A 22,361-nucleotide genomic window follows, 5' to 3' on the forward strand; every position below is an offset into this window, starting at 1 on the left:
ATGAATCCACCTCAGGTGCCTGCCCGTCCCCCGTTTGTCCCCAGCGTGCTGCCGCCACCTCAGGTGCCTGCCCGTCCCCCGTTTGTCCCTGGGTTTGTGCCGCCTCAGGCTCCTGCCAGTCCCCCCTTTGTGCCCGTGCTGCCTCAGGCTCCTGCCAGTCCCCCCTTTGTCCCCGGGTTTGTGCCGCCGCCTCAGGTGCCTGCCCGTCCCCCGTTTGTCCCCGGCGTGCTGCCGCCGCCTCAGGTGCCTGGCCGTCCCCCGTTTGTCCCCGGCGTGCTGCCGCCGCCTCAGGTGCCTGGCCGTCCCCCGTTTGTCCCCGGCGTGCTGCCGCCGCCTCAGGTGCCTGGCCGTCCCCCGTTTGTCCCCGGCGTGCTGCCGCCGCCTCAGTTGCCTGGCCGTCCCCCGTTTGTCCCCGGCGTGCTGCCGCCGCCTCAGTTGCCTGGCCGTCCCCCGTTTGTCCCCGGCGTGCTGCCACCGCCTCAGGGATCAGGCGGGCAGCTTCAAGATCCTGGAAGTGTCCAGCAGCAGCTGCTTGGCCCAGTAAAGGAGCTGACCTGGAAGTTTCCTCAGATGCCAGTAGAGCCCACGTCCCCCCCAGTGCAGTTCCAGCTGAGGGAGCCGGTATCAGTCAGCAGTGTGGCAGCTACCTGTGACGAGAATATGGTGCACGTGCAGGTTAAGAAGGACCTGTTTGGTTCTGGAGAGCTCATCCAGGCATCAGACATCTCACTAGGAGGCTGTGGGGTGACTGGAGAAGATTCTGTGGCTCAGCTGCTGTATTTTCAGTCCTATTTGCAGGCCTGTGGCAGCCAAGTAGTGGTGAGTTCTGGTTCCTCTTTGGTCAGGAATCTGTTGGACTTTCTCCAGTAACTCTGGCTTTTTCCCCCTTCAAACACAGATGACCAACGATTCCCTGGTTTATTCCTTTTCTCTGACCTACATCCCAAGAGCCATTTCTGACACTTCTGCTCCAATAGTCAGAACCAGTGGTGCTGTAATTGGGATTGAATGCCACTATTTGAGGTGAGCTCTAGCTGATCTGCTCTCCCATGTCTCTCTGTATTTAGATGCTTTTTGATATCGGTTTCTTCTTGCATGTGACCAGGCTTCACAATGTGAGCAGCAATGCCCTGCAGCCTTCCTGGGTCCCATATGCTGCTACTAAAACTGCAGAGGAGCTGCTGGTCTTCTCTCTCAAGCTCATGACTGGTAGGTACAGTTGTGGTCCACTGTTCCACTGTGTTGGCTGTTCCTAACATTTGCTTTTGTCTTCAGATGATTGGAAGTTTGAGAGGCCTTCCAACATCTATTACATGGGAGATCTGATCCATTTTGAGGCTTCTGTCAAGCAGTACAACCATGTCCCCCTCCGGGTGTTTGTTGATACCTGTGTGGTCACCGCTGTCCCTGATGCAGCTGCTGCTCCCAGTTATCTCTTCATTCAGAACCATGGGTGAGGAGCAGCTTCATTTCTTTATGGCTTTGTTTACGATGTGCTGTAGTCTCATTTTGCTCTCCTTTTATTATAGGTGTCTGGTTGATTCCAAGCTCACTGGCTCATCTTCTCGCTTCCTGCCCCGTACACAGGATTTCAAGCTCCAGTTCCAGCTGGAGGCTTTCAGGTTTCAGCAGGGGGACACTGGCTCTGTACGTGTCTCAAGCTGGCCCTACACGCTCATGGTTCCACCACCTTGGCGTAGTGGCTGACCGTCCGTATCTCTCTTGTTCCAGCTGTTCATCACTTGCTTGCTGAAGGCAACAGCGGCTGCTTCCCCGACTGATGCTGAGCACAAGGCCTGTTCTTTTGTAGGACAGAAGTAGGTCTGGACTAGACGCTGCATTACAAACATCCACATGTACTTTTTATTCAGGCCCTGATCTTTCTATGAAGGTGGGCTGGTGCAGGTGGAGAGGACCAACTGTGTAGCTGCTGTGATGGTTCTTGTGGGTCCAGGAAGGCAAGAGATCTGACCTCTGTCTCAGGTATATGGACATGGCGTCCATTTTTGTCTTTCTGTTTGTGCTGATCCATTTTAATTCTGTTCCTCTTCCTTGCTTTCAGATTCTGGATGGGAGAAAGAAATCTCTTTGGGACCGTTGTTCATCAGAGGTTGACCAGCCTGTCTCTTTATGATCGTTCTCTTTTAATAGCCAAATAAATGCTGAAATGGACTGTCGTGTATCAAGTAGTCCCGTCTCTCCTTTTCAAGCATGCACCATTTACAACTACAGGTCCTCTTTACTAAATACACTTCAGATGGGGGAACCAGACATCTGGAACAGTTTATTCTAATACATGTTTGGTGTTCTGCATCGTGAAGTGGTAATTATTAGTTTTTAATTGGTCTTCGGTCTCCTCCCAAGCAGTTTTTGGTTCCTATATCTGTCCACAGGAGTTATCTGAACTGTGATCCACATGGAGATATACAACTGTCTCTTATGCTCTTAACCCCCTCCACACCACACGCTGTAATTCTGGTGTCAAGTTCTCTCCTTGTTTCACATCTAGTTCTGTTAAATATTTCTCCTGTATTGTCATTAGAAATGTTTTAATGAGATTCTGCATCTGAACCATGAACATTTATCCCCGTCGTTGTAGGTATGAAGTGTTTGAGGTTCTAGGTCAGGTTGGCTGAATGTCAGCATTTTCACTAAAATCCAATTTGCTGTAAACGTGGAACTCTGGACCCGTTTTAGAAACTAACTTCTCTGGGTCTCTGTTTCTGTGTGGGGACAAGGCCACATTTAATAGAAATTTTAAATACAAATATTTGTGTAGACGGGTATTTCTGACGGCCGTACTCATTTTAATCTAGTTAAGTTTCAGTCGACAAAGTCTGAACGTTTTAGTCAGGATCATCTGACTGTTTTTGCCAATGAAAATGGTCTTTTAGTCTCATAGACTCAAGAATACTTTCCATCTTTTCCTGAGGCTGCATATCTGCTTGTGTTATTCAACACATTCTGTTTTGTGCTCCACTTTTTAAAGAAAGTGTCTTTTTGTCTCAACCATCTGTTAACCCACCACCAGAAATGTATGACCCATCATAATTCTGACATCGAAATAATGCACGAACGAGACCTGGAGAAGTGACGTCATCTGTTCGACCGTGAGTGAGACACAGGAAACAGAAAAACTACTGAGATAAATAACTCAATTAAACAAGAGGAAATAACGTCTCGTTTACATCTAGTCTTGTTTTTATTCATCAGACAATATTACATGAAATATTTTGTTATAAATGGCAGCCTTCTGCTTTCTCTCATACTTTCTTTGTTTTTGTTTCTTTTCTGCGTCTTTGGTCACTCGGACGCACAACTTTTTCCAGCCATGAACTGCTTGTCATCATTCAGTCGTATAAAAAAACTTTCTACCCATTTCTCATAATCCTGGAAACTTTTATGGAGATCCTAGTCTGAAGAGCAGCTTGTCGGGGATTCCGCACTGCGCTCCGGTCCATCCTCTTGCCGAACCTCTGCTCCCTTCCAAATAAAGTGGACGAGCTGCTGCTTCTTACCTGGACCAACAAGAACTTTACACGTTCTACTGACTGTGCAGCCACTACTAACTCCACCATCATCATTACGTTTGCTGACGACACTGTCGTGGTGGGCCTGATCTCTGACAATGACGAGTCAGCCTACCTGGAGGAGGTTGGAAATCAGGAGAATTGGTGCCAGAGGAACAAGACAAAAGAGTTGATAGTGGACTTTAGTACCAAGCAGGAGATTTGTTGATTTAACTTTATTAGAATAGTAGTGTGAACTTTTTGGTCGATGCAGTGGTTAAACTAAACAAATTTAGTACATAGTACTTAAGAGTGTTGAGTGTGTTGTACTGAAGGCACGTTCACACTGTGTGATTATTATGTACATATGGGATATTTTCCAGCTTATGTTTTAAAATGTACATTTATTTCAGCTAAGTCTTCTTTATGCTTTTTGTGTGCATGTGTGTGCACATGGTAAAAGGAGTAGAGACAAATATTTATGTTCCTTTTACCGTATTTAATTATTTATGTATTCATTTGTTCATAGGTTCTGGATCTTTTCCACATTTGCGCAATAAAATAACTGGGAAAGCAGTAAGATTTAAGCTTATTGCCAAGACAGTCAGCTGCTGCTGCTGCTTCTCAGTCGAACATATTTGTATTTACTGGCCTATGGTTAAATATCAGGATAGCGCGAAACAACTCTTCTAATTTCTTAAACGTACTTTCGTCTCGCGCATGCGCAATACGACGGAACACAGGTGTCTGGAGAGGACGCTGACGAAGAAGAACTTGAACAGGCTGGACAGTAGAGCTGTCATACTCGGATCCTTTTTAGGATTCGGCTCCCTCTGAGTCACTCACTGAACTGATCCGGGTGCGTGAGTCACTTGAGTCACTTGAGTCAGTATTGGCGCTAACCCGCTCTCTGAGCGGTTCAGACTCGGTTACATGAGTCCGGCTGTAGAGGAAGTTAACCGCCAGGAGCGCTAACCTACGGTGGCCCTGAAGTGCAAACCACACAAACAAATTGAGAATCACTGTGCAAACAGACAGACAGACAGACAGACAGAGTCGGATCAGCCTCGGTGAGCAGTGGGCGGCCATGACAGGCGGCACCTCGGCGGTTCAACTTCATTAAAACCAACATATCTTAATCAAATTAATTTCAAAGTTTACATAATATTATTCCAGCCACATTCCTGGTAAGTAGGCCGGAGAAGTCGGGAGTAATGGGGCTTCGGAGGGACTTATTGATGTTTCTTGTCTTTAATAACTGCATGATATAAACACATTTAACCAATAGATGTGTTTCCTTTAGTACATTTCAAGTTTTGATCAGATTGTGATTCTGGCCGGCCACACCCACCCTGCAGTGATCTCGGCCATGGCCGGGTGCTTGTTGGTGAACCACACCCTGAAATTGTGGGTGTTCCTCCAGGCCGAGACGAACGGGGCTCCGTATTCCAGCAGCAGCTTCTCGTTATCTGCACACAGTAACAGCTGTTAGCGGACAGCGGACGGGTTCCGACCCTGCTGCAGTGTAGAGGACAGCAGCCAGAGGACGTAGAGGAGGAACTGGGCCCGGATCCACTCGTCTTATCCCGTCCCGTCCCGTCCCGTCCAGGAAGACGTTGTCATGGTTGTCCGTCAGGTGCTTGACGAGGTTGTCCGCGAATCGCAGGTCTGCCGTGGTCAGACTCAGCAGCCGCCGCAGCTCAGGGTCGTCAATGTGTATCCGCGCCTCCTCAACCTGACCACCTCACACAGGGGTCAGAGGTCATAGGTCAGTCACAGGCCAAAAAAACAAACAAAAAAAAAAAAACAGACATCTAACAAATATCATTATCTTCATTTATGTAGACCTGATTGGTATAATGAATTATAATGGATTTTACATTTATACTATTCATCGTATCTGTACCCTGCCTGAAACATAAAATAATAATTAAAATAATAACTATAATAATGATAACTATAACAATAATAACGCTGGTCTACCACTATGTACCATCCGACCTCTTCAACTCATACAAAATGCAGCAGCACGACTGATCTTCAACCTTCCCAAGTTCTCCACACCGCCCCTCTGCTACGTTCCCTCCACTGGCTCCCAGTAGCTGCACGCATCAGGTTCAAAATACTGATGCTGGCCTACAAAGCCAAACATGGAGCAGCACCATCCTACCTCACAGCCCTTATTACACCTCGCACTGCACCTCGTATACTCCGAGCCTCCAGTACTGCTCGCCTGGTCCCTCCATCTCTGAAGGTAAAAGGAAAACATTCATCTAGACTCTTCTCCGTCTTGGCCCCTTGGTGGTGGAATGAACTTCCCCTCGAGGTCAGAACAGCTCAGTCACTGAGCACCTTCAAACGACAGCTCAAGACCTTCCTCTTTAAAGAATATTTAGATTAAATTGTAATTTTCTTGTTGTCGAACTTTGTGTACAGAATCTACAACAGAGTGAATTAAATAGATGTATTCATAGTTGGGGTCCTAGTGAACCGGAATTGATCTCTTCATCGATGGTAACTTAAGAACGTTGTAAGTCGCTCTGGATAAGGGCGTCTGCCAAATGCCATAAATGTAAATGTAAATGTAAACTATCATCGTTCTGAATTCGCGTTTTCTGGACAGGTTTAACCTCGAGGTGTCCGTCGTGCGGCTCTCCGCGGGGGACATTTTCTCTCCTCGTCTCGCCGCAGAGCAGTTCGAGTTTAGTTCCCGCGCCGTGGACACCGTTCAGGTCAGGAAATAAAAGTAGAATAAAAACTGGGCAGGACTGCGAACTTCATGAGCCTGAACGAACGTAACGTGTCATTTAAAAAAAAAACAACAAGTCTTTCGACCTTCTAAAGTTCACGTCTGGCTTTAAACTGGACCTGGGACCCCTGAAGGAGCCGCTCGGGGTTATTCGAGTTCTGGAGTGGGGAAGTCTCGACAAACAGCCCGTTTTGTGACCTGAAACCTGATTGGACGATCCGCGTCGGGCGCCGTTGGTCGGAACGGAATTATCGACGGTACCGGGTCGGGAGGACACGGGGACGCGGCGAGTCGGTGTGGGGCGGCGTCCTCGGTAATCCCCGCGGGCAGAGTCGAGTCGTGTCCAGGTGTCATTCTTACACTCCCGTGTGTGGAAACGAGTGGCAGCTGGTGCCATATAAATACCCGTCTCGCTGTTAAGAGACGTAAGGCTCCAACGTAACGTAACGTACAGTAACGAACTCGAGGTGCGTACAGTAACGACCCGCGACCGAACCACCCGGACCCACAGGGCTCCGTGGAGATGGTGAATCACTCCAGTGATTAGTACTGTGTAGGGTGGTAGTTGCCCACGAACCAGGCTCAAACCCCACTCACCACAACCTCTGGATAAGGGCGCATGGTAAACATAGGATTCTGCCTTGACATGACTGCAGTGACAGGATGGCCTCACTGTGACCCACCTCCTCCGTGTACTGGCACGCCTCATAATCAGAAAGTTGCTGGTTCGAATCCGCCAAGGTGCCACTGAGCAGATCACCGTCCCCACCCAGAGCCTGGGGGCTTGATGACATCATCAAGACAACTGTGTATCTTATGCCTGACCCTGTTGATGCAAAAGCGGAACATAAACTTGGAAAATCAATTCAGTTGACTTCCTTTATTGCAGCTTATTGGTCTTCCTATCGCACCTGCACATGACGCAAATTACGTCACACTCCATCAAGGACGTAACAAATGTGGTGTGACTCCCAACTCCCGAAATGTCTCAGCCAGGCACCAGCGAGCAGTGTGGTGTCCAGGAAGAAAACATCTCCTTCCGAATGCACTGCAAGCTATGTAGTGATGTAGCGATGTTTGCTGTGCCTGGGTACATGTAGACATGACATGGTTTGCTTGCTAGCAGTAGACTATGATTAACGTTGAAATTATTATCCAAATGTTATCTGAGCTTATATTATTTTTCCTTTTTTTCTCCACATTTTTTTCTTGACAAATTTTACAGTTGTTTGTGTGATTATATATATGCTAATTCTGCAAAGCTGTAGTCAAAAATGTTGATTTAAACACGTTCTAAGGCTGCTGGGCAACATAACTGCATAGACGAGTAAAACTGCCCCCTAATTTGTAGTTGGACCTTCATTCTTAAACTTCAAACATGACATTTAATACAACACAAGTCCTAGATAGTATGTGAAGAAACACCCCACTCGTCTACAGAGGTGCACACACTTTACTTCAGCAGCCCTCAAAAGGAAGTCATCCACTGAATGTTCATTAACCCACCCATCAAACAAGCCAAGCTGTGGGAGTCTCCAAGGTTGTCCCAGGCAAGTGTGGACACAGCAGTCCTCAAATTAATTGTCCAAGGCTTGCACCCACCAAACATTGTTCAGCAACAGGGCTTCATTGATCTTCAACCAAATACTGATGTCATGACACATAATACTGTTGTGAAAAAAGTGACAAAGGCCTCTGTAGAAATGAGAATAAAAGTGAAAGCTGTCGTTAGTGAGACTGAGTTCATAGCAACTAAAGAACATAGGTTCTTTAATATATTTGCATTGTACTAAAATGGACATGTGTGACTAAAACAGGTTTTACATTTTAATAAAACATTGTAGTCATGATATAACCCTTCAAAAAATTGGGAGATTGGTTAGTGCATTATAGTGCAATTTTGTCCTTATTGGCATTTTCCCCATTACATTACTTTTACTTTTATACTTAATTAAAAATCTTTAATTAAAACTTCTACTTTTGCTAAAGTCTGATGAAACCTTACTATCTATACTTCTACTTCATTAATGATTGTGAATACTTTTGACACCTCTGAGAAATTGTTAAAAGTGAAATAAATGTTTAAAACGGTGTGTTTATCTACAGGTAAATAAAGAGTAATAATGACTGCAATAATCTGATGTATCATCATGTTTCTCCCAGGCTGTGGTACTGTTCCCTCTCAGCTGTGAGCTGTTCAGCTCTGTTCTCAGCTCTCACATGTCTGCTGCCCTCTGGTGGATAATTAATGTTACTGCTACATTACTGTTATCTGCTGCCCTCTGGTGGATTATTAATGTTACTGCTACATTAGTGTTATCTGCTGCCCTCTAGTGGATAATTAATGTTACTGCTACATTAAATGTTGCAGTAAAAGAAAGTGAAGTGAAAGAAAGTGAAGTTTTTTTTTTTTCAATTAACCTTTTATTTAGTATTACAAATTACAAGACACATTTCCTATATTAAGGAATGTCTTCAGAACATTGTAAACTGAGCACAAATAGTACAAAATATTACAACCTATATCACCACAACAAGAACTAAAAATTAAATAAATAAAAATAATAAACAAAAAACAAAATATCATTACAGGGATAAATGTCATACATTTGCAATGCCATCTCGACCCCCCGGGAACCTACGCCAGGATCCTGTTTGTGGACTTCAGCTCGGCGTTCAACACCATTGTGCCTGAACTCCTCACCTCCAAACTCTCCCAGCTCAGCATTTCACCTGGTACCAGTGGATCACCAGCTTCCTGACAGACAGGAAGCAGCAAGTGAGGCTGGGGGAGATCATTTCTGGTACACGGTCCCTCAGTACTGGTGCCCCTCAAGGATGTGTCCACTGCCCACTACTCTTCTCCCTGTACACCAACGACTGCACCTCCAGGAACTCAACGGTAAAACTCCTGAAGTTTGCAGACGACACCACTGTCATTGGGCTCATCCAGGATGGTGATGAATCTGCATACCAACAGGAAGTTGAGCTGCTGGTACTCTGGTGCAGTCAGCACAACCTGGAGCTGAACACGCTCAAGACTGTGGAGATGAGAGTGGACAGTGGACATCCCTCAACATTGCTCCCCCTCACCATTGTGGAGACCTTCAAGTTCCTGGGCACCACCATTTCCCAGGACCTGAAGTGGGAGACCAACATCTCCTCCATCCTCAAAAAGACCCAGCAGAGGATGTACTTCCTGAGGCAACTGGGGAAGTACAGTCTTCCACAAGAGCTGCTGATCCAGTTCTACACTGCGGTCATTGAGTCTGTCCTGTGCTCCTCCATCACCGCCTGGTATGGAGCAGCCACTAAACAGGACAGGATCAGACTGCAGCGGACTGTACGGTCAGCAGAAAGGATCACCGGTGCCCCCCTGCCCTCCATTCAGGACCTGTACCTCTCCAGATCCAGAAAAAGGGCAGGGAAAAATCATCTCAGATCCCTCACATCCTGGACACAGACTTTTTGACCTGCTGGCCTCTGGCAGATGTTACAGAAGCTGCAGATCAGGACCAGCCGACACACAAACAGCTTCTTCCCCCTCGCCATCTCCCTCCTAAACAGATGATACAGGAGATTTACAGTATCTCCTCCATCATTGCACATCGCACTTTATGTTCACTTGTATATAAGATTTTTTTTTTTTTTTTTTTTGCTTATTTATTTAATAAAAAGTAGATATAGTTATTTATAAATCACAAACAAATCCACAACTTGTACAATAACACCACACCCTTGCACATTGCTGTTGTTGTTGTTGTACATTGTACTTGAGAGACACCATCTACCGGAATCAAATTCCTTGTATGTGCTTGCACTTACTTGGCCAATAAATACGATTCTGATTCTGATTCTGACATAATTTTAAAATGGATTTCTTTAGCTTTCCGTGGTATTGGAAAATAGAGGTATTTAGTTCAAATTTTCTTTAAAGAGATAACATCATAATCTTTAAACAAATGTTTTCTTCTTAAGGTGATTGGAAACAATATTGAAGTTAGATAGTTTCTTATTAATTTGTTATTACATTTTCTGTCTATAAATTCACATCCATTTATAGTCATAGATGGTTCTTTTGGAATAATTACGGAATATGTTATCATGCCTTTAATTAATAAAGTCACAGTAGAAGGAATTGCCTTTAATACCCTGTTAAATTTAGTTATTGTACATGTTAACGTGTATTTTCCTATAAAGTCTTCATATGATAAGAAACTACCATCAGCTTCCATAAGATGTAAGATGGACCAAATACCTTTTTCAAACCAATCTTTGTAAAAGAATGACTTGCGTTTTATCAAGATGTATCTGTTGTTCCAACTCGGAGTTGAATGTGGTGAAAAGTTGTGTTTGAAAATGAGTTTCCAATATTGCAATACTTGTTTATGAAAGTCTGATAGTTTTACTGGTATTTCCGTCACTTCAGTCACTGAGGGACATCTGTGCTTAAACAGTTACCAGCTGATTTCTGGTGGATTATTAATGTTACTGCTACATTAGTGTTGTCTACATTAGTGTTGTCTAACAATAACACACGCACATGCATACACACTGCACAAAATTAAATATAAATAAATAAAATAAATTTATTTTATAATTCTTAATAATTCCCTAGCATTTTCTTTTTCTGACAAGTCAGACCTTATCAGGGATCTTATTTTTTTAACTCAAAATATATAGACACCGAATGAGAATTGCTGGTGTCTTCCTCTTGTGAGTCTCTTTGGATAAAAGAGTCTGCTCAGCAAAGTTAAGTAAAGTAAAGTCTGCTGCCCTCTGGTGGATCATTAATGTTACTGCTACATTAGTGTTTTCTGCTGCAAGTACGACTTTTATTACTTTTCACCTGAATATGTCGACTGGTGCTGCTGTAATTCCAGTTATAACACGTGAGACTTCATGAAACAAAAAATGAAGCCCGTCCATCATTTATTACCTGGAAACACATGGGCCTGTCAAAGTAATGGAAAACAGTTCAAACAATTAAACAAAATTTTTTTTCATGGAACATATACAAATCCAAAACAACAACAACAATAATAATGTATTATTATTGTTATTATTATTATTATTAATGTTCTTTGCACAGTATACTGGCAAAACAAGAAAAAAATCCTGTAGTTAAGTAAAGGACCAGTGAAAGACACTAATAATCATACAAGTGTAGTAATTCGATTATTCAAGTCTGTGGATGTTGATCTTCATTACCAGAACCTGATGTTGTCCTACAGAGAGTCCTGGAGACCCAGGAGTCGGAGGACTGGTACAAGTCCAAGGTGACCAGAGCTTCTATGTTGGAAGAGGGCGTCTCAGCTGTGAAGATACTTCTGGTACATTGGCCCATATTTTGGTACTTTAACACAGAGACGTGTTACCAGCAGATCAGGGTGGGTTAGTAGCTCAGACATGTAGCTGTGATGAGGCCATAAGATTCATGAAGTTCTGAAAAACTGATGTCCATCACCACTGTTACCGTGTCACAAACTTATCAGGGTAAAACATGACAGTAAGTGGAGAAGAAGAAGTAAAAAGCCTGTGGTGTTGTGTGTTCACACCCAGAACAATAAAACTTTATGAAACTCCTTCTTCTGCTCTGACATGGTTATTGTGTGTGTGGATGTATAATTTGTAAAAAAAACACCATTAAAATGTAAAGATGACCTAAAAAGCCACAAATAAGTGTAGAACCTTGGCTTTGGAGGGACGGGTGGTGACAGTGTCTGCACCCGAACTCCTTCCTCATCCATCCGCTACTTACACCCAAGTGTTAAGTGTCTTGGCCCCAGAGCAGCTTTCCGGTGCAAGAAATATGAAACTAGTGGAGTAATAATTTCTACACGTTGCCTTTGACCCCAAATACGGAGTTAAATGGAAGCTGGTGGCTGCTTTTCTCTCCTGTCCTCCCGGTTCTGGGCCGGTGACGTAGTGCTGGGTGGAGCCCTGTACTCACCGCTGGATGAATTAACATGAATTAAACATGAATTAAACCACTACCCACGCCTCATCCTGACATGTTACTGCTGAAAACACCCCTTTCACAGACACGCCCAAACTGCTGGATTCTGAACTGGCCACGACCTTTCCTGGGTCCCGTGACCTTTTCTGTCCATCAGTGGCACAAACAGAGCAAAATTCAGAGACGACGTCAACTGTAACGCTAACACGAAATATAAAAATGTTTCTACATTCTACTTCTACGTTACCACCATGATAAATCTTCTATTTCATTATGTGTAATATGAAAGTGTTATAATGCTTCATTGTCTAGCGTGTGGTGACGCCTCCATATTTTATTTTGTAATTATGACAATTATGACAATGATTTTTGTTACTTAAGAACTAAAATGAAGATTAAATCTGAGCAGGCGGGGGAACAGCAGTATCACTTCCTGTTCCAGTTCCGAAGACGAAAGTGAAAGTGTTTTCAGTCCAGCGAGAAACGAGTTTAAAAGGTAAGGTTTGATGCTTCTGGGCTGCGGAACGTGTCCGGCGTCTCTGGATTCAGTAGAAGTGCGCTTCTCTGGAGGTTTTTAGCCAGTACGGAATGTTCGAAATGATTACGCGGCTTTGCATTTTCAGCAGGACTTAAGCTTAGGACCTACAGAAGATGGAATATGTGTTTGTAGCAGCTTCACCACCATCATGAACATCCTGCGTCTTCTCAAATATATATATTTGTTACAACGTAACTTAAACACAAAGCTGGTGAGAAAAATCATGTACTGAGTAGGAGCTATTTATCTTCTTGTATTATACATATTATAAATATACATATTTACATATATCTGTGACCACAGTGAACAGGTTTATTTGATTGTTTGATCTGGAAAATGTAAAGCCATTCTTCAAACAACACTCATTTTCTCACATAGACTTAAGTCTCCAGCGTCCAGCTGTGTGTCTATGAAGAGTGACATGTCCATGGACCGTGGAGTGGAGAAAGCGCCCCCTCTGGTTCAAAGTAAGAAACATCAATGTTTTAAAACTATTATTAGCCTGGTGTATCAATAACGTTGAATCCAACCATCTGGTCATTTAGAATTGTCAACACTCATGTCAGCTGATCTACTTGCAGTGATTATACGTTATTACTATTAATTATGTCTGTCAATCTGTCTGTCAATTGCACATTCCATGGGATTTATATTCTAGAAATGTAAATTCTATGTAGACTGAAGGCTTCAGTATATGAGGGGCCGTTTAGGAAATATTTCAGACTTTTGTTACACAAACACATGTGAAACACATATGAAACTGACAAGCATGCATTTATACTTCTGAAAACTCGCACACACACATATGAAACACTCACACAGATACAGGTGAAAAACACGCACACACACATATGAAATGCTCACACAGATACATGTTAAAACCACACACACACATATATGAAATGCTCACACAGATACATGTGAAAGCCACACACACACACATATGTGTGTGTGTCCAAACCGTGCTTTCACCTGTATCTGTGTGAGTGTTTCATATGTGTGTGTGCGAGTTTTCAGTAGTATAAATGCATGCTTGTTAGTTTCATATGTGAATGTGTGAGTGTTTCACATGTGTTTGTGTAACAAAAGTGTGAAATATTTCCTAAACGGCCCCTCAAATCAGTATCCAGCTGTGAGTCTGTGAAGAGTAACTAGTTCATGAACAAGCATCATAAATCCAGTGGAGATTAAGCCTCATCTCAAGCGTATTTCAAAACAGTCAGCAACGTAGCAACATAATTATATTTATATATATGTATAAAGTTTAAATTGTACATACATGCTATTCACTCAATCTCCCCCACACACACACACACACACCATTCACTCACACCCACAGACAATTTAGAGTCACCAGACTGGAAAACTCTGTTGCTTTTTCATGCATTGTGTAATTTCTAAGATGTTATATTGATTATTAAGGAAATGTAAAGTAAATAGTTTCCAGATCATTTCAGTGTGGTGCTTAAAGAACATGATCTGTCCTCTCTGTTCATCACTGTGTCTCTGCAGGCAGTGGAGAACTCTGCCTTTTTCAGACTTCCAGACATTTCCTGGAACCACCAGATCAAGTAAGACATTCAGCTGAATTAAGACATCAGAACAGACTCTGACTTTCTGTTGGGTCACAGTAAAGTAATAAAATACAGAAACATTCAGAAGCTGCCATGTGTCTCTGAGAGAAGATAAAACTCCAAATAATGAATAATGGCTATCTCTGGTTCTTTTATTTATTTTTTTAGAGTCACCAGACTGGAAAACTCTGTTGCTTTTTCATGCATTGTGTAATTTCTATGATGTTATATTGATTATTAAGGAAATGTAAATGTGTCGATCAAAGGTTCTACAAAACTTTATTGAGACGTTAAGATCTTGCGCACATTTACTGACAGCCCAGCAGTAACATAACATATCTTAGCTTACCTGGGGTAGCAGAAAAGAGCAGAGCAGGCTGGACCTTGTCAGGATTGACTGCAGCTGGGATCATCACCTGTACCCAATCCTGACAGCGCATAAAAGCCAGAGATTTCCGCCCCTTCGGAAGCTCCGGCATTTTTCGTGGACTTGGTGCACAAACTTGAGTTTCTGTTCTATGTTTTGAGTTCGCCACACACCTGCGGGCTCGTTTTTGTTGTTCCCCTTTATTTCCATTTTCGGCCACTGTGCCATTGTTTATTTGTATTTATTTATTGTTTATTAATTAAAAAATCCTTCCCAGCATGTCCTGCTTCTGCACTTCCCTCCCCCGTCAGCACGTTGGCGTAACTGGAGAATCTACTGTGAGTGTTGATATCAGGACTGAATAATAATATTTGATGGCAATACAGTACAGGCCTAACATTTGGACACACCTTCTCATGCAGTGTTTTCTTTACCATCATGACCATTTACGTTGGTAGATTCTCACTGAAGGCTTCAAAACTTTGAATGTGGAGTTATGTACTTAACAAAAAAAGGTGAAATAAGTGAAAACTTGTTTTATATTCTAGTTTCTTTGCTCTGATTACTGCTTTGTACACTCTTGGCATTCTCTCGATGAGCTTAAAGAGGTCGTCACCTGAAATGCTTCTCCAACAGTCTTGAAGGAGTTCCCAGAGGTGTTTAGCACTTGTTGGTCCAACTCACCCCAAACCATCTGGATTGGGTTCAGGTCCGGTGACTGTGGAGGCCAGGTCTCCACTTTTTGTTGAGTACATGTGTTCATTTATAGTTTTGATGCCTTCAGTGAGAATCTACCAACGTAAATGGTCATGAAAATAAAGAAAACACGTTGAATGAGAAGGTGTGTCCAAACGTTTGGCCTGTACTGTATATTTGAAGAAAAACTGCATATTTGGTGACTATATCAAATTAAACCAAAAGCAGTTAGAGGTCGAAGTCGAGTTTCACTTATTTGTCCGATGCGTGTATAAAAACACAATTCAGTGTCGATCCAAAGTTCTACAAAACTTAATTCTGATGCTAAGACGTTATCATCCGTACATTTACTGACAGCCCAGCAGTAGAATTAAACAGCTTATATAAGGTAACATGCAAGAGGTGGTGAGCAGTCTGTAAAGAATACAGCAAACCATGTTACAAATCAACAATTTTACAAAAATTAACAAATATAATATCAAAATGTACTAATACAATATCTTTAAAGATTCATATCACCTATAACATCCTACTAACAACATAAAGCACCTAAAATGTTAAAGTTAAATAAATGATTAAAACTAAATATAACAATCATGATAAAGGGTGTGTGTTTATCTACAGGTAAATAAAGAGTAATAATGACTATAATAATCTGATGGAACATCATGTTTCTCCCAGACTGTATGGCTGTTCCCTCTCAGCTGTGAGCTGTTCAGCTCTGTCTTCAGCTCTCAGATCAAACTCCTCACGTCTGAGACTCCTGGACCTGAGTATCAATAATCTGCAGGATTCAGGAGTGGCACTTCTCTCTACAGCACTGGAGGATCCACACTGTAAACTGGAGACTCTACAGTGAGTGTTGATATCAGGACTGAATATTAGTAAGCGGTGTTTGTGTGTGTGTGTGTTTTTGTGTGTTACATGAATTTCCTGCACTTATCATGTGCTGCTGCTGCCAGATTTGATAAGATTGTCTGGTTTCTTTCCTCAGAAGGACCATTAAGATGAATGGAGGATTTTCCCGATGAACATCTGCTGACGTCTACTGAACCTGGACTGTGGGATTGTAAGATTGTAGATTCCAGGTCCATGACTGCCTGAAGTGCAGAGAGAGGAGAGTCTTGTTGGGGGTGGATGACCACTGGATTCCAGTATTAGGAGTTCTCTTTGGACCATTCAGGAACATCAAAGGATAATCTGATAGCTCTGTGGCTACTTTTTTGGAGTCAAATGTCCAGTATGAAGGAGGTTGCCCCCCTGTTATGATGTTTGCATGTCCCCCATATGAGAGGACACCTGGATAAGCAGATGGGTGGCAGCTTAATCTGTTCCATTTATGTAATAAATCACATAGCACCTTATTAGCTGTGGTGGTGATAGGCCACGTTCCAGGAGCTCTAACAGCTTTTCGTCCATCAGATCTTTCTGACAAGACAGGTCTTTCTGATACAGCGTATGGTGTAAATGTCCTTGATCTTCCGTACCGTCTTCACCACTCTCTGCTGGGCCTCATTGTCTCATGCAGTGCAGCCGCCGTACCAGGATGTGATGTTCCCCGTTAAGGTGGATTCCACAGCTCACCTGTAGAAGCTTGTGGGGACTGAGCTTCTGTACAACACTTGTTCTTGTTATGCTGATTAACAGCAGTTGTCGCGTTGGGCGGGACATGGCGATGAAGGAGGACTCATACGCACGATTTCACACGACAGGGGTTTAATACAAACTGCACAAGACAAGGGAACATCAACACGCAATGACCTGGCGGCGATGGTAGTAAGTGGGATTCGAACCCGGGTCTTCTGGTTCATAGGCGAGTGTGTTACCCACTAGGCTACTACCACCCCATTTCACCGTGTTGTGCTATACTGTAGTGTTTCACAATCACTTCACTTTCTGTCCTTCTTTTTTCTAAAACTAAATCAATGAACATGCCTGGAAGGGTTCTAACATTAAAACCACCGCTTAAAATAAAGCTCTCCAATGGAACAACTATTAAGTGTTACTGCGATGTTTTGCGATGTTCTGTTCTGTCCTGCTCTTATCTAACTTTTTGTTCAGTTCTGCTTTTGTCACTTACAAGTGTTGTTTTGCGATGTTCTGTTCTGTCCTGCTCTTATCTAACTTTTTGTTCAGTTCTGCTTTTGTCACTTACATAAGACACTCTCCCAACTCTGCCTGGCGATGTAGGATTTCAACATATTAGTGTGACATGACCACGTAAGGTCCCACGAATTTCACCTGCAAAGCAGATCCCACTAAAGGCAAAAGTACTAACACTTTGTAACATACTTTGAAAGACCGGTGCACAGATTTACAGTCAAAGCAAACCAAAGCAAACATTAATTTTTATCTGAGCAGATGACAACGTCTTCTGAGCAAGAGCACAAACATTGTGCAGGCGCTCACGAAAAGAACTTACACAGTCCAGAACATTGGATGGAGAAGCAGAGTTCTCCCGCAACAACTTTAATGGACCACAAACTGTATGAACAAAGATGAGTCCAGCAGGGCTGAAGCGTAGCGATTCCTGAGGTGTTTCACGCACAGCAAATATAAGGAGTGGAAGTCACTCGTTCCACTCACAAGACGCCGTCGTCGTCTTCCTCCACTTATCTGGGTCCGGGAATCCCAGACAGCCCTCTCCCCAGCCACCCTATCATCCTCAAGGTAATGAAGCTTGTGAGCGGTTTAATCAGACCCTCCTGAGGCCATTGAATACTTTGGAGGGCCAGACACTTTGGGCCGATCAATTGCTTTACCTGTTGCAAGCCTATAATAATACCCCACATAGTTCAACAGGCCTCACACCTTTTTACGTTCTGTATGGGAGATACGCTGGACTACCAGTTGATATGGCCTTAGGCATCTCTTTACCACAGACACAGGCCTCTTTTTACTCCTGGAGCGCCCCCCCCCATTGGGTGCCCCTGAGTGCTTGCACCATTCTCTGACCTCAAGCATGGCCAAAGGTGCCATGATAGGATTCCCAGATTCCCCGTATTTTTGTGACTGGCACCACTGGTGCCAATGTCTGTCCAGTCACAGGGCCTTGACTCTCCCGTACCAAGATCCCATCAAACAATTTCAGCTGTTCCCATTCTCTAAGTAGCTTCCGGCCCACTGCTGAAAGGGACTGTGTACTCTGCGGTGAACGTACCGTGGCTTTAGTTTTCCGCTGGCGCACCACACTTAGATCAGGGTGAGACCTCTGAAGGGTCATCCAATCCACCGGAGGATGTTCCCGTACTATAGGCAGTGAAGTCCTGCTGTTCCTCCAGTCTATGCTTCAAATCCTTAAGCTCCTTGTGCCACCGAGTATTTTCTTCCTCATGGCACCTATTGGCTTCTTTCTCTTGGTTTTGGGTATTTGCCTGTCTTTCTTTTTGGAGCCATTCTGTCATCAAATGTTCTACCTTTAATTGGTCCTTAAGATTGTGATTGATCTTTTCTAGTTTGTCCAATATGAATTCATTCTCCACCAGTTTTTCTTTATACTGCTCATTAAGGTCTGTTAGACTAGCAGTACGGGCCTGCTCTTCCTCCAGTCTATGCCTACAATCCTCAAGCTCAGTATGTAGCAGAGTAATATCTTGTTGGCGTGCCTGCTGTTCCTCCAGTCTAAAATCCCTTAAGTCCTCATGCTCTTTGTGCAGCAGAGTAATTCTTTTTTTGAGGCACGTTTTGGCTTCCAGCTCTCCCTCCATCATTTGGGTATTTGCCTGTCTTTCATTTTGAAGCTCATGTTCAAGCGCTTCTCTTAGCTGTTGCTCTTCCTTTAATTGGTCCTTAAGATTGTGATTGAGCTTTTCTAGTTTGGCCAATGTGAGTTCATGGTCCACCAGTTTTTTTTGATACTGCTCATCAAGGCCCTTTTTAATACGAACAGTATAGTCCTGCTGTTCCTCCAGTCTATGCCTACAATCCTCAAGCTCAGTTTGCAGCCGAGTAATTTCTTCCTCAAGGCACCTATTGGCTTCTTTCTCTTGCTTTTGGGTATTTACCTGTCTTTCATTTTGGAGCTCATATTCAATGTTTTTTCTTATCTGTTTTTCTTCCTTTAATTGGTCCTTAAGATTGTGATTGAGCTTTTCTAGTTTGGCCAATGTGAGTTCATGGTCCACCAGTTTTTTTTGATACTGCTCATCAAGGCCCTTTTTAAAACGAGCAGTATATTCCTGCTGTTCCTCCAGTCTATGCCTAGAATCCTCAAGCGTCTTGTGCAGCCGAGTAATTTCTTCCTCAAGGCACCTATTGGCTTCTTTCTCTTGCTTTTGGGCATTTGCCTGTCTTTCATTTTGGAGCTCATGTTCAATCTTTTTTCTTATCTGTAGTTCTTCCTTTAATTGGTCCTTAAGATTGTGATTGAGCTTTTCTAGTTTGGCCATTTTTTTTTGATACTGCTCATTAAGGCCTGTAAGACTAGCAGCATAGTCCTGCTGTTCCTCCAGTCTATGCCTACAATTCTCAAGCTTCTTGTGCAGCAGAGTAATTTCTTCCTCAAGGCACCTATTGGCTTCTTTCTCTTGGTTTTGGGTATTTGCCTGTCTTTCATTTTGGAGCTCATGTTCAATCTTTTTTCTTATCTGTAGTTCTTCCTTTAATTGGTCCTTAAGATTGTGATTGAGCTTTTCTAGTTTGGCCAATTTTTTTTGATACTGCTCATTAAGGCCTGTAAGACTAGCAGCATAGTCCTGCTGTTCCTCCAGTCTATGCCTACAATTCTCAAGCTTCTTGTGCAGCAGAGTAATATCTTGTTGTCTTTTGGCTTCTTGCTCTCGCATTTTGGTATTTGCCTGTCTTTCATTTTGGAGCTCATGTTCAAGCCATTCTCTTTGCTGTTGCTCTTTCTTTAATTGGTCTGTAAGATCGACCTGAACTTCCAGTCTAAAATCCTTAAGCTCCCTGTGCAGCAGAGTATTTTCCTCTTGGAGGCATCTTTTGCCTTCCAGCTCTCTGCGGAGCTCTTCACTTTTAGGAATCTCATTTTTTTCTGTGGCTTTTTGGGTGCGCAATATTTTTTAAACTTTGGCTGCAAATTTCATCAACTTTGTGAGCTTGGGCTGTCGTTTGTCTTTCAGTACAGCTTTGTTTTTTTGTCTCTTTGTCTCATTAATTTCTGTAATTAACGTACTGCTATTGGTTTTGATCATATTGAATAATCTCCATCCATCAAAGTTTTTGTGTTCTTAAATATGCAACATTGTTAAAGAAGTACTATTGAGAACATTCCTTCTCCATTCATTGGCCAAAATTAGTCTCAATACTTCTTCAGCATTCCAACAACTTTTTTATGAAGAAGAAAAAAAAAAGTACTAAGATTAGAACCACCGCTTACAATAAAGCCATCCAAAGGAAGCATCTTCCAAATGCTTTAAATAACTATTATTTGTTACTGGAATACAACACCCTCAGTGTAGCCATTGTCATTTGCACTGCACATTGTTGTGTCTTGTTGAGTTGTTTCTGTTTGCACGTCTCTTCTGTTTTGTGATGTTCTGCTTTGACCTGCCCATTAGCAGTTACATATGCAGTAGCATTATTTTGAGTAATAAACTGATGATTGACAAATTTGGTGAGCAAGTAGTTAACTCTGCTGAATTACTTATTAATTACACTGGGTTTTTCTATGAATGATTCAGCTGTCTTTTTGTAAGTAAATTCTCGAAAGGTTGTGTGTCACTCAAGTTTTTCTGCAACCCACAAATCTCTCTGTTTTCAGAATGAGTCTTATTCAGGTAAGCATAATAGATCTTTTTGTCAGCTGTTTCTGTGGTCTATTGAAGTATAATTACTAGCATTTTACATTTGCAGCATTTATCAGACGCCCTTTTCCAGAGCGACTTACAATCAGTAGTTACAGTTCCCCCCTGGAGACACTCAGGGTTAAGTGTCTTACTCAGAGACACAATGGTAGTAAGTGGGATTTGAACCTGGGTCTTCTGGTTCATAGGCGAGTGTGTTACCCACTAGGCTACTACTACCCCATTTTATAAGTTTCAAAGGCTTTGTAAAAAGGAGAAAAACTTTCTCTACATAAAGCACTGTATTAAAAGCACTCCAAGCTGATGTTACCTGGCAGAAAGAGGCATGGCACAATAGTGGTTAAAAGGATGAACAGCTTCTAATTTATTATCACCAGTAGATTACTATTGCAGTTACATGTAAATATTGTATGTAGAAAGGTACCAAAGTTAAAGAAAAACCCAAAATAAAGGAGAAAAAGATAGATAAAGCGAGAGAAAAAGCCTTGGACCAAGCTTCAGAGAGATCACCTGATCCAGGATTACAAAACGTACAGAGAAAAGGCTCAGAATCTGATGGGAAGATTACATTTACATTTACATTTACAGCATTTATCAGACGCCCTTATCCAGAGCGACTTACAATCAGTAGTTACAGGGACAGTCTCCCTGGAGCAACTCAGGGTTAAGTGTCTTGCTCAGGGACACAATGGTAGTAAGTGGGATTCGAACCCGGGTCTTCTGGTTCATAGGCGAGTGTGTTACCCACTAGGCTACTACCACCCTGATCCCTCAGTTCCCGATGAAAAGGAAATTGGAAGTGCCCAGGGTCCACAAGAGAAAATTCTTTGATACATTTGACTCCCAGGAAGTTGCCACAGACCAATCAGAATCTGTTGTTTCTGCCCTGTCACGCCCTTGGTGTCTTGTGTCTGGGACCGACAAAGACAAAGCGGGGGATCCCAGACAAATGGCTGGCATTTACACCTCTTGCTCTGGGGAAGGCCATGTAACAAAGATATAGAGAACAGAGTCGATTAACCTCTACGTAAGACAAAGCTGCAGAACGTCATGGACCTATGATTTCCCATCTTACAGCTTTTATTGACAATTACACCCAGTTTATGCAAAGAGTCAATATGTGCACATTGGTCTTTTTTTCAGGACCACTGCAGGGAGTCACGTGGGATCGCCGAACAAGATGGTCTCACACTAGAGGTCGTCC

The 22,361-nt window shown here is 42.9% G+C and overlaps 1 protein-coding gene and 1 long non-coding RNA gene across 4 annotated transcripts; both read left to right on the forward strand.

The window, feature by feature from the left end:
- LOC114774619 (zona pellucida sperm-binding protein 3-like) lies at positions 1–2,115 on the forward strand. The gene is made up of 9 exons (XM_028966414.1): positions 1–63; positions 388–819; positions 899–1,023; positions 1,106–1,209; positions 1,276–1,453; positions 1,530–1,647; positions 1,732–1,817; positions 1,892–1,983; positions 2,063–2,115. Exons 1-9 carry the CDS (start codon positions 1–3, stop codon positions 2,113–2,115), a joined length of 1,251 nt encoding a protein of 416 aa, XP_028822247.1.
- Positions 2,116–12,642: 10,527 nt separating this feature from the next.
- LOC114766937 (uncharacterized) lies at positions 12,643–16,115 on the forward strand. Of its 3 annotated transcripts, XR_003742875.1 has the most exons (6): positions 12,698–12,713; positions 12,841–12,966; positions 13,134–13,222; positions 14,268–14,326; positions 14,974–15,034; positions 16,074–16,115. It is a non-coding gene; the product is annotated as an uncharacterized LOC114766937 (long non-coding RNA). The 3 variants fall into 3 exon arrangements; XR_003742873.1 differs by lacking the exon at positions 12,841–12,966 and having other exon boundaries at positions 12,643–12,713; XR_003742874.1 differs by having other exon boundaries at positions 12,686–12,966.
- The last annotated feature ends 6,246 nt before the right edge of the window (positions 16,116–22,361 follow it).

The sequence above is a fragment of the Denticeps clupeoides genome, chromosome 2, assembly GCF_900700375.1.
Source record: "Denticeps clupeoides chromosome 2, fDenClu1.1, whole genome shotgun sequence".
Lineage (NCBI taxonomy): Eukaryota > Metazoa > Chordata > Actinopteri > Clupeiformes > Denticipitidae > Denticeps > Denticeps clupeoides.